This window comes from Mytilus californianus, unplaced genomic scaffold, assembly GCF_021869535.1.
Source record: "Mytilus californianus isolate M0D057914Y unplaced genomic scaffold, xbMytCali1.0.p SCAF_8, whole genome shotgun sequence".
Lineage (NCBI taxonomy): Eukaryota > Metazoa > Mollusca > Bivalvia > Mytilida > Mytilidae > Mytilus > Mytilus californianus.
In genome coordinates this window covers 281,813-294,841 of record NW_026262734.1, presented here as the reverse complement: position 1 = coordinate 294,841, position 13,029 = coordinate 281,813, and the positions used below count along the sequence as shown (strand labels likewise).

At 34.3% G+C, this 13,029-nt stretch overlaps 1 protein-coding gene across 17 annotated transcripts in view; it reads left to right on the top strand.

Annotated features, from left to right (window-relative positions):
- The window catches only part of LOC127711173 (ankyrin-1-like), a 145,332-nt gene that overhangs the window by 53,728 nt on the left and 78,575 nt on the right, over positions 1-13,029 (top strand). For 14 of the 17 annotated variants that reach the window (XM_052217130.1, XM_052217141.1, XM_052217138.1 and 11 more), the window contains exon 3: positions 12,720-13,028. The exons of the other annotated variants lie outside the window; for them this stretch is intronic. In XM_052217130.1, coding sequence (XP_052073090.1) covers positions 12,720-13,028 — 309 coding nt within the window. The remainder of the gene's footprint in view (positions 1-12,719; position 13,029) is intronic. 17 annotated transcript variants of the gene reach the window in all.

Genomic DNA, 13,029 nt, shown 5'->3' with positions numbered 1-13,029 from the left:
AAAAATTGAATATATGGGATTCTTTGATATGCTGATTCTAACCATGATTTAGATTTTTTATTTGTGTGCCCCGCTATCAAATTGGTTCATATTGACGTCAAAAGGGTCCAAAATTAAACTTTGTTTGATTTCATCAAAAATTGAATTATTGGGGTTCTTTGATATTCCAAATCTAACCGTGTATTTAGATTTTTAATTTTAAGTCCCGTTTTTTAAATTGGTCTACATTAAGGTCCAAAGGGTCCAAAATTAAACTTAGTTTGATTTTAACAAAAATTGAATTCTTGGGGTTCTTTGATATGCTGAATCTAAACATGTATTTAGATTTTTGATTATGGGCCCAGTTTTCAAGTTGGTCCAAATTGGGGTCCAAAATTAAACTTTGTTTGATTTTAACAAAAATTGAATATATGGGGTTCTTTGATATGCTGAATCTAACCATGTATTTTGATTTTGGACATTGGACCATAATAGGTAAATTAAAAAAAATCAAGTTCTTAGACCACATTCTTTCTGTGTCAGAAACCTATGCTGTGTCAAATATTTAATAACAATCCAAATTCAGAGCTGTATCAAGCTTGAATGTTGTGTCCATACTTGCCCCAACTGTTCAGGGTTCAACCTCTGCGGTCGTATCAAGCTGCGCCCCAGCGAAGCATTTTATTTACAATTTTCATAAATTTTGTAAATTTTTTGTAAATTTTTACAAAATATTTTCCACTGTAACTACTGGGCCAAGTTCATTATATATATAATAGTAAGGAGCAAGAATGTTCAGTAAAGTAACATCTACAAACACATTACCATCACCAAAACACAATTTTGTCATGAATCCATCTGTGTCCTTTGTTTAATATGCACATAGACCAAGGTGAGCGACACAGGCTCTTTAGCGCCTCTAGTTTTGCTCTAGTGAAATACTCTATGCTGTTGCGTACCCCCTTTTTTGGCAAAAAGAAATATTATTTGAAGAAATTTTCTTTTTAATTTCTGTAATCTGAAATGAAAAAAAAAATTGCCCCCACAATTTCTTTTTACCCCCCCCCTTTTTTTTCCTCCCCCCCCCCCCACTCCTTTTCCAAAAAAAAAATTCTTTCCCTCAAGATATGGTCATAATCTCAAGTCAAATTTCCAATGGAGTTTGCAACCATAATTACCAATTTAAATACATCATTAAAGTCTTAAAATAGAAAAAAAAATCCCCCCCCATATTTTTGAACCCCCTTATGATTCATCACCCCCAAACTCAATCCCAGCCTTCCCTTTGAGGTTTGGTACCTTGCAGTACAATTTCAGAGAGATCCATACACTTGAACACAAGTTATTGTCTGGAAACTAGAAAAATGCTTATTTTTTTACCCCAAATTCCTAAACGTTTAGGGCAATTACCCCCAAACTCAAACCCAGCTTTACCTTTGTGATATGGAACCTTGTAGTACAATTTCATAACGATCCATACACTTTACACTTACACACAAGTTATTGTCCTGAAACTAGAAAAATGCTTGTTTTTTGCCCCTTTTTTTGCCCCTAATTCCTAAAATTTTGAGGCAATTACCCCCAAAATCAATCCCAGCATTCCCTTTGTGATATGGAACCTTGTGGTACCATGCCAGAGAGATCCATAACTAACACACAAGTTATAGTCTGTAAGTTACAAAAATGCTTATTTTTGGCCCCTTTTTGGCCCCTAATTCATTTACTGTTAGTACCATAACCCCCAAAATCAATCCCAACCTTCCTTTTGTGGTATTGAACCTTATGGTAAAATTTCATAGAGATCCAATCACTTTAACTAAAGTTATTGTGCGAAAACCAATGTGTCTTTGGACGACGACAACAACGATGACGACGCCAATTACAACGTCATACCAGACATATATATATATATGTCTCTGGTCATACCAATATACAACCGCAAAATTTTTTGAGGTCGTATAAAAACAACTTATAAAACTAATTAACTGAAGGTTTGGAATAAAGACTAAAAAAAAGGACAAACTTATATCGTTTTGCTCTGTGTTTTATCCCCATGAGCCTTGGCTCTGATCATCTGTATGGTGTGTATATCTATCTACATGATCTATGTGTGATTGTCTTTGTAACTAAGAAGATCATAAAAACTACACAGTCTATAATTTTATATGTCCAACTTCGTGTCCTTTGTTACTACACAGTCTATATGTCCAACTTCGTGTCCTTTGTTACTTCACAGTCTATATGTCTAACTTCGTGTCCTTTGTTACTACACAGTCTATATGTCTAACTTTGCGTCCTTTGTTACTACACAGTCTATATGTCTAACTTCGTGTCCTTTGTTACTACACAGTCTATATGTCTAACTTTGTGTCCTTTGTTACTACACAGTCTATATGTCTAACTTTGTGTCCTTTGTTACTACACAGTCTATAATTTTATATGTCCAACTTCGTGTCCTTTGTTACTAAACAGTCTATATGTCCAACTTCGTGTCCTTTGTTACTTCACAGTCTATATGTCTAACTTCGTGTCCTTTGTTACTACACAGTCTATATGTCTAACTTTGCGTCCTTTGTTACTACACAGTCTATATGTCTAACTTCGGGTCCTTTGTTACTACACAGTCTATATGTCTAACTTTGTGTCCTTTGTTACTACACAGTCTATATGTTTAACTTTGTGTCCTTTGTTACTACACAGTCTATATGTTTAACTTTGTGTCCTTTGTTACTACACAGTCTATATGTTTAACTTTGTGTCCTTTGTTACTACACAGTCTATATGTCTAACTTCGTGTCCTTTGTTACTACACAGTCTTTATGTCTAACTTTGTGTCCTTTGTTACTACACAGTCTATATGTCTAACTTCGTGTCCTTTGTTACTACACAGTCTATATGTCTAACTTTGTGTCCTTTGTTACTACACAGTCTATATGTCTCACTTCGTGTCCTTTGTTACTACACAGTCTTTATATCTAACTTTGTGTCCTTTGTTACTACACAGTCTTTATATCTCACTTTGTGTCCTTTGTTACTACACAGTCTATATGTCTAACTTTGTGTCCTTTGTTACTACACAGTCTTTATGTCTAACTTTGTGTCCTTTGTTACTACACAGTCTTTATATCTCACTTTGTGTCCTTTGTTACTACACAGTCTATATGTTTAACTTCGTGTCCTTTGTTACTACACAGTCTATATGTCTAACTTTGTGTCCTTTGTTACTACACAGTCTTTATGTCTAACTTCGTGTCCTTTGTTACTACACAGTCTATATGTTTAACTTTGTGTTCTTTGTTACTACACAGTCTTTATGTCTAACTTCGTGTCCTTTGTTACTACACAGTCTTTATGTCTAACTTCGTGTCCTTTGTTACTACACAGTCTATATGTCTAACTTTGTGTCCTTTGTTACTACACAGTCTTTATGTCTAATTTCGTGTCCTTTGTTACTACACAGTCTTTATATCTCACTTTGTGTCCTTTGTTACTACACAGTCTATATGTCCAACTTCGTGTCCTTTGTTACTTCACAGTCTATATGTCTAACTTCGTGTCCTTTGTTACTACACAGTCTATATGTCTAACTTTGTGTCCTTTGTTACTACACAGTCTTTATGTCTAACTTTGTGTCCTTTGTTACTACACAGTCTTTATATCTCACTTTGTGTCCTTTGTTACTACACAGTCTATATGTCTAACATCGTGTCCTTTGTTACTACATAGTTTATATGTCTAACTTTGTGTCCTTTGTTACTACACAGTCTTTATGTCTAACTTTGTGTCCTTTGTTACTACACAGTCTATATGTCTAACTTCGTGTCCTTTGTTACTACACAGTCTTTATATCTCACTTTGTGTCCTTTGTTACTACACAGTCTTTATGTCTAACTTCGTGTCCTTTGTTACTACACAGTCTATATGTCTAACTTTGTGTCCTTTGTTACTACACAGTCTTTATATCTCACTTCGTGTCCTTTGTTACTACACAGTCTTTATATCTCACTTTGTGTCCTTTGTTACTACACAGTCTTTATGTTTAACTTTGTGTTCTTTGTTACTACACAGTCTATACGTCTAACTTCGTGTCCTTTGTTACTACACAGTCTTTATATCTCACTTCGTGTCCTTTGTTACTACACAGTCTTTATATCTCACTTTGTGTCCTTTGTTACTACACAGTCTATATGTTTAACTTTGTGTTCTTTGTTACAACACAGTCTTTATGTCTAACTTCGTGTCCTTTGTTACTACACAGTCTTTATATCTCACTTTGTGTCCTTTGTTACTACACAGTCTATATGTCCAACTTCGTGTCCTTTGTTACTTCACAGTCTATATGTCTAACTTCGTGTCCTTTGTTACTACACAGTCTATATGTCTAACTTTGTGTCCTTTGTTACTACACAGTCTTTATGTCTAACTTTGTGTCCTTTGTTACTACACAGTCTTTATATCTCACTTTGTGTCCTTTGTTACTACACAGTCTATATGTCTAACTTCGTGTCCTTTGTTACTACACAGTCTATATGTCTAACGTCTAACTTTGTGTCCTTTGTTTCTACACAGTCTTTATGTCTAACTTTGTGTCCTTTGTTACTACACAGTCTATATGTCTAACTTTGTGTCCTTTGTTACTACACAGTCTTTATGTCTAACTTCGTGTCCTTTGTTACTACACAGTCTATATGTCTAACTTCGTGTCCTTTGTTACTACACAGTCTATATGTCTAACTTTGTGTCCTTTGTTACTACACAGTCTATATGTCTCACTTCGTGTCCTTTGTTACTACACAGTCTTTATGTCTAACTTTGTGTCCTTTGTTACTACACAGTCTATATGTCTAACTTCGTGTCCTTTGTTACTACACAGTCTATATGTCTCACTTCGTGTCCTTTGTTACTACACAGTCTTTATGTCTAACTTCGTGTCCTTTGTTACTACACAGTCTATATGTCTAACTTTGTGTCCTTTGTTACTACACAGTCTATATGTCTAACTTTGTGTCCTTTGTTAGTACGTTGCTAACCAAAGTCATGTTTACACTGTGACATATTAAATTGCATGATCAGATGTCAGAGTTGATATTAAGGTCAAGGGAGCAGATCAATACTTTTTCACAACAACACAAGATAAATGGGTAAATTTGCTGAGCTAGCATACATTTTTGTTTAGGGGCCAGCTGAAACTACCTCCGGGGGTTGGATTTTCTAGATGTGTTGAAGACCAATTGGTGGCCTTTTGCTGTTTTCTGCTCTTTGTTAGGGTTGTTGTCTCTTTGACATATTCCCCGTTTCCATTCTCAATCTCTAAATAAACTTGATTTACTCAATCTCCATGGGGCTCTTTAGAGACCTGTATTGATATTTAAGGTTAAAAATAAAACAGAGATCTACCGTTAAATTACTATTTTCACCCTTTTTATACGGCCGCACAAAATTTTTGCGTCATATAATGCTATGGTGTCGTCGTCCGCGTCGTCCGAAGACACATTTGGTTTCCGGACAATAACTTTAGTTAAAGTGAATGGATCTCTATGAAAATTTACCAGAAGGTTCAATATCACAAAATGAAGGTTGGGATTGATTTTGGGGGTTATGGTACCAACAGTTTAGGAATTAGGGGCCAAAAAGGGGCCAAAAACAAGCAATGTATACGCCTGTTTACGGGACGTATTATGGTACACTGTTGACCGTCTGTCCGTCCGTCTGTCGTACTGTCTGTCTGTCTGTCCGTCCGTCCGTCGTCAATATGTCGGACATTAACTCAAAAAAGCTTTAACCAAAATGCATGAAACTTTGGTGAATTGTTTATATCTATTGACGTGAGCTCCCTTTCGTTTTTTATAAATTTCAGATTTACCGTTTCCAAGTTTTGGGGTTTTATTCATTAAAAAAGGGGGATTTTCCAGTTTTCCGACAATAACTCAAGAATGCTTTCACCAACGTGCAAGAAATTTTGGTGAATTGTTCATATCTATTGACATGAGCTCCCTTTTGGATTTTTATAAATTTTAGATTTAACATTTCCGAGTTACAGGGATTTAGTCATAAAAAAAGGGGGATTTTCCAGTTTTCGGACAAAACTAAAAAATGCTTTCAGCAGTTCTCATGAAACTTTGATGAATTATTTTTATCTGTTGATGTAAGCTCCCTTTAGATTTTTATAAATTTTAGATATTACATTTCTGAGTTATGGGGTTTTATTCATTAAAAAAGTGTGGATTTCCCAGTTTTTCAACAATAACTCAAAAATGCTTTCAGCAGTTCTCATGAAACTTTGGTGAATTATTTATAGCTATTGATGTAATCTCCCTATTGATTTTCGTAAATTTCAAATATGACATTGATAAGAAATTGAACTTTATTTGTTTATAGTCTGACAACAGATTTACTAAGTAATGCACAACAGCAAGAAATCTTTAATTGAATATAGATTCAATTCATATAACCAATTTCAAGTTCTTTGACTAAATTTATTCAGAAACCTGTAATATGTCAAATATTTAATTACAATCCAAATTCAGACCTGTATCAAGCTTGAATATTGTGTCCATTTTTGCCCCAACTGTTCAGGGTTGGACCTCTTGTGGGCTTATCCAGCTGCTCTCAGCAAAGCAGTTTATTGTAGTTTCCGGACAATAACTTGTGTGTTAGTGTATAGATCTCTCAGAAATTGTACCACAAGGTTCCATATCACAAAGGGAAGGCTGGGATTGAGTTTGGGGATAATTGCCCTAACAATTCAGGAATAAGGGGCAAAAAAGGGGCCAAAAACAAGCATTTTTCTAGTTGCCAGACAGTTACTTGTGTTTAAGTGTATGGATCTCTCTAAAATTGTACTACAAGGTTCCATGCCACAAAGGGAAGGCTGGGATTAATTTGGGAGTAATTACTCCAAGGGGGAGGGGGTTCAAAAAGTTTGGGGGGATTTTTTTTTCCAATTTTTCTTTTGGTTTATATTTGTTTTCTTCAAAATTTTTGAAATTTCAAATTATTGCACAGTATTGGCCGGGCAATAGCAAGAAATCTTCAATTGCACAGTATTGCGCAATAGCACAGTATTGTTCAATATCACAGTATTGGGCAATAGCAAGAAATCTTCAATTGCACAGTATTGAGCAATAGCAAGAAATATTCATTTGCACAGTATTGCGCAATAGTAAGAAATATTCAATTGCACTCTAATGCGCAATAGCACAGTATTGCACAATAGCACAGTATTGAGCAATAACAAGAAATCTTCAATTGCACTGTATTGGGCAATAGCAAGAAATCTTCAATTGCACAGTATTGCACAATAACAAGAAATCTTAAATTGCACAGTATTGCACAATAGCATGAAATCTTCAATTGAAAATAAATACAAATCTTTTAACCAATTTCAAGGGGATTAATTTAAAGTCTTTAATTTTTAGAGGTTCTAACCTTGTATTACTTTTTTTGCGGTCGTATATTGTATCACGTCGTCGTCGTCAACTTCGTCGTCCGAAGACATTTGGTTTACGGACAATAACTTTAGTATCTGTAAATAGAAATCTATCAAATTTATACACAAGGTTTATAACCATAAAAGGAAGGTTGGGATTGATTTTGGGGGTTATGGTCCTAATAGTTTAGGAATTAGGGGCCAAAAAGGAGCCAAAATAAGAATTTTTCTAGTTTCCAGACAATAGCTTGTGGAAAGGTGTATGAATCTCTGAAATTAGACCACGAGTTTCCATACCACAAAGGGATGGTTAGGATTGGCTTTGGGAGGTTATGGCTCAAATAGTTTAGGAATAAGGGGCAAAAAAGGGGGGAAAACAAGGGTTTCCTGGTTAATGGACAATTACCTAAAAGTACACTGTTATGTTTGGATTACATCCCTTAAACTGCTTATAAATTATGTATAAAGAAATGTTGTATTGTCTTGAGGTGATTAGCTGTCAATTTATTTTTAGAAGTTACAATTAAAAATGCTAATTAAGGAATATTAATTTTAGCCATGAATATGTATGTCATTTTAACCTCACCTGGCCCGAAGGGCCAAGTGAGCTTTTCTCATCACTTTGCGTCCGTCGTCCGTCGTCGTCATCGTCGTCGTCGTCTTCGTCGTCGTCGTCTGTTAACTTTTACAAAAATCTTCTCCTCTGAAATTACTGGGTCAAATTTAACCAAACTTGGCCACAATCATCATTGGGGTATCTAGTTTAAAAAATGTGTCCGGTGATTCGGTCAACCAACCAAGATGGCCACCATGGCTAAAAATAGAACATAGGGGTAAAATGTAGATTTTGGCTTACATCTCTGAAACCAAAGCATTTAGAGCAAATCTGACATGGGGTAAAATTGTTTATCAGGTCAAGATCTATCTGCCCTGAAATTTTCAGATGAATCGGAGAACCTGTTGTTGGGTTGCTGTCACTAAATTGGTAATTTTAAGAAAATTTTGCAGTTTTTGGTTATTTTCTTGAATATTATTATAGATAGAGATAAACTGTAAACAGCAATAATGTTCAGCAAAGTAAGATCTACAATTAAGTCAACTTGACCAAAATGGTCAGTTGACCCCTTAAGGAGTTACTGCCCTTTATAGTCAATTTTTAACCTTTTTTCGTAAATTTTTGTAATCTTTTACAAAAATCTTCTTCTCTGAAACTACTAAGACAAATTTAACCAAACTTGTCCACAATCGTCATTTCGGTATATAGTTTAAAAAATGTGTCCGATGACCCCGCCCGCGAACCAAGATGGCCGACATGGCTAAAAATAGAACATAGGGGTAAAATGTAGATTTTGACTTATATCTCTGAAACCAAAGCATTTAGAGTAAATCTGATATAGGGTAAAACTGATTATCAGGTCAAGATCTATCTGCCCTGAAATTTTCAGACCAATCAGGCAACACGTTGTTGGGTTGCTGCCCCTGAATTGGTAATTTTTTAGAAAATTTTGCAGCTTTTGGTTATTATCTTGAATTTTATTATAGATAGAGATATACTGTAAACAGCAATAATGTACAGCAAAGTTAGATCTACAAATAAGGCAACATGACCAAAATTGTCAATTGACCCCTTAAGGAGTTATTGCCCTTTATAGTCAATTTTTTACAATTTTTTCATAAATTTTGTAAATTTTTGTAAATTTTTACAAAATATTTTCCACTGTAACTACTGGGCCAAGTTCATTATAGATAGAGATAATAGTAAGCAGCAAGAATGTTCAGTAAAGTAAGATCTACAAACACATCACCATCACCAAAACACAATTTTGTCATGAATCCATCTTTGTCCTTTGTTTAATATGCACATATACCAAGGTGAGCGACACAGGCTCTTTAGAGCCTCTTGTTCTATTTTAAGGCTTTTATGATGTATTTAAATGGGTAATTATGGTTGCAGACTCAATTGCAAATTTGAATTGAGATTATGACCATATCTTGAGGGAAAGATTTTTTTTTTTTAAAGGGGGGGGGGGAGGTGAGAAAAAAAATTGTGGGGGATGGGGTGTGAAAAAGAAATTGGGGGGAGGGCAATTTTTTCTGATTAAAAAGAAAATTTCTTCAAATATTTTTTTTTTTGCAAAAAAAGGGGGTGGGGGGCAATTCGCAACAGCATAGTGTATTGCACAAAAACAAAATTTTTTATATAAATTCAAATCATATAACCAATTCTAAGTTCTACAATTATTCTGTGTCAGAAACCTATTATGTGTCAAATATTTAATTACAATCCAAATTCAGACCTGTATCAAGTGCGAATATTGTGTCCATTTTTGCCCCAACTGTTCAGGGTTGGAGCTCTGCGGTCGTATCCAGCTGTGCTCGGCGAAGCAATTAATGGGATATTGGGCCCCATTTTTAAATTGGTCTACATTGAGGTCAAAAGGGTCCAAAATTAAACTTTGTTTAATTTCATCAAAAACTGAATTATATGGTTGTATGATATGCTAAATCTTATTGTGCATTTAGATTTTTTATTTTGGGCCCTGTTTTCAAATTAGTCCATATTAAGATTTGAAGGGTCTAAAATTAAACTTTGTTTGATTTCAACTAAAATTAAATTTTTGGTGTTTTTTTTATATGCTGAATCTAACCATGTAATTACATTTTGGATATCAGTCAGGGGTGCTACTTAAACAAGTGATTTCATCATCACTTATTTCAGTGATTTGATAAATTCAGTTATCACCTATTTAAGTGATTTTAGTGTTTTCTTTGATCTTCAAATGCTAATTTCATTGATTTTCCATATTTTCACAATCTTTTCTATAATTTTCCTACATAAATCAATTATCCCTTTTTCTTTGTATATTAATTTCACCAGTGCGCTTGGGCAGTAAGTTAGTGCGCTAAAGCTTTTAAAAGTACCCTTGGGAATTTTTCTGTAATCAAAAATTCATTAACTACTCTTACTATCAGACAAATATCAACAATATTAGGTAACCTGATTGGTTTTCTTTAGAGTTAGAATGATCTACTTCAAGGTTATGACCTGATCTACACACTATTCCAGTTTTTGCATATTTTAAAAAAACTGTAAAAGTGTCAGGCTTATCAAGCAAAAGACAATTTCTGCATGTACATAGTTGTTTTTTCAATGGAATTGTTGTCTTTTTACCAATAAAAAAATCAAGCTTGTGGGAAAAATATCAAGAAAATGTTATAAACACTTATTAAAGTGATTACATTTTAACTTCTAAAATTACTTGTTTCAGTGATTTTAAAAAGTCTGTGTGAAAATTTTTAATATTTCACAGCCAAAATCACTCGAAGAAGTGATTCTGAAATCACTTGTTTAAGTAGTACCCCTGACTGGATATCAGACCATACTTAAGGTAAATTAAATGTCCCATTTCAAATTTTTAAGATCTTTGACCACATTTATTTTGTGTCAGAAATCTATATTATGTCAAAAATTTGATCACAATCCAAATTCAGACAGTATCAAGCTTGAATATTGTGTCCAAACTTGCCCCAACTGTTCAGGGTTAGACCTCTGCGGTCGTATCTGGCTGCTCTCAGCGAAGCATTTAATTGTGTTTTTGGCAAAAACTATAGAAGATGGAGAGAAACTAAATAGAAAATATGGTCAGCGATAAAAAGTCAACAAAAAAGAAATTTCAGTCATGAATTAAATTCTAGTCTATAATATGGAAATGTGCCATAATTGAACATGCACATGGTCAAAGTTAAGCGACATAGGCTTTTTCATCATGTCATACAGCCATGATTCGCCGTAGCTTGACCTGATTTAACGGATAAGTTATCAAAAGTTTTCATGGTAAGGTAAGTTTTTGTAGATAAAGAAAGCAATAGATCATTTATGAATACTTGTAAGGTGTAAAAACCACCTGGCAGGGTTTAAGTTTAAACTCATTTTCATAGTTCCTCTGTCTATGTCATATTTGTTATGATAAGGTCTGTTTCTTGTGATCAGTTATTAAAAGCAATAGGTCAACAATGAAAAATGTATTAACATAAGTACTGAACTCCAACCTAAATTCAAGAAGGGGATGTCCAAAACACCAAACAAAACCATACACTTGAATGATTGAAAAACGACAGTCCTATTCCTGATTTTGTACAGGCATTTTCCAAAGAAAATGGACGTTATCATGTTAATAACTAGCTTTAACTCCAAATTGTATGACAGTTAAAATTGTTTAAAGTTTACCTCATTTTTATGTTTATTGGTCAACATTAAGTTTTTGTAATTAGGTCAGCTTCTCAGATATTAAAAGCAATACATGTGTCAACTATATTTGCGTATGAAATCATAGTATTTGTTTAAATGATACACAAAGACAACAACATCCTAGATTACTGCAAGGAAATTATTTATTCTGGTCTACATGTTTCGCCACTTACGGTGGTGTCTTCAGGACTATTTAATGATAGAAAACAAATACTGAAGTACATAAAATGCGGTGCATATGGGATTACAAAGGTTAACAAGACGTTACGTCACAATAATAGGTTTGACGACGTTAAAATGAAAGTGAAAGTAAAAGTTAATAATGAATTGTCAGTATCTTGTCCAAAATTATGGACATCACCTCACAGGACATTCCGTACCATTCCAAAAGGCTTCACTCGGAAAGAGGTACTACTTCCAATTGCGTCAGGAATATTGTAAGATGTATGGTAGTCGCACATGTAGGGAATGGTGGAAGTTGTGGTGAATTTGTTACATTTGGCGGTTGTGGTACACTATCCATGTTTCAAGTTCATTTAAACAATAAAATCGTGCGGTTCTGTGGTTCATTACGTTTTGCAGTGGTCTTCTTTGGATCTTGAGTGGTAGTAGTTCATTGTTGACACGATTTTAGACCAGAATAAAGAATTTCCTTGCAGTAATCTTGGATGTTGTTGTCTTTGTGTATCATTATTTTCCCAATGTTTTAAGACAACCGCAGCATAATTCCGGGTATCCATCCTGATTACTCTACCAGCTTGTACCGTTAGAAGGTGTTGGTTCACTTGATGCATCTATTCGTTTAAATGTTCGAAATGTCTTAAGAATATTTTTTATGGATAACATGTGAGATATCGAAAGATACACAATGGTCTTAATATGCATATCAAACACTGATGTCATTTGCTATGAATATGAGGGAAAAGTTCACAGTAATATAAATGTTTAATAGTAAAAGTGTTTGTATTCCCTTATTAATTATCCTGGATTGATTATTGTGGGTATCCATATCAATATGTAACGTAAAGTGAAGCATTTAATCTAAACAGGAATAAATTTCAGGTGTTTTGGAATGGACGGTTGTTGGTAAGGTTACAGAATATGGACAAAATGTGACTTTATTTTGCAATGTTCCAAACTGCTGTCCCAAAGATGCTGGATGGGATAGGTGGACTCCAGAACAACGGACACTGTTTATAGATGTCAAAACAGGACGACCTAATAAAAAGTATGATGGGAAGGTTGAGAAAGATGGATACACCTTAATTATTCAAAACCTGACTAAAAATGATCTTAATGTGTCGTATTCCTGCTTGTATGGTGTAACATTCGGAGAAAGTAAATATCTACTGGAAGAAGACGTTTTCACCTG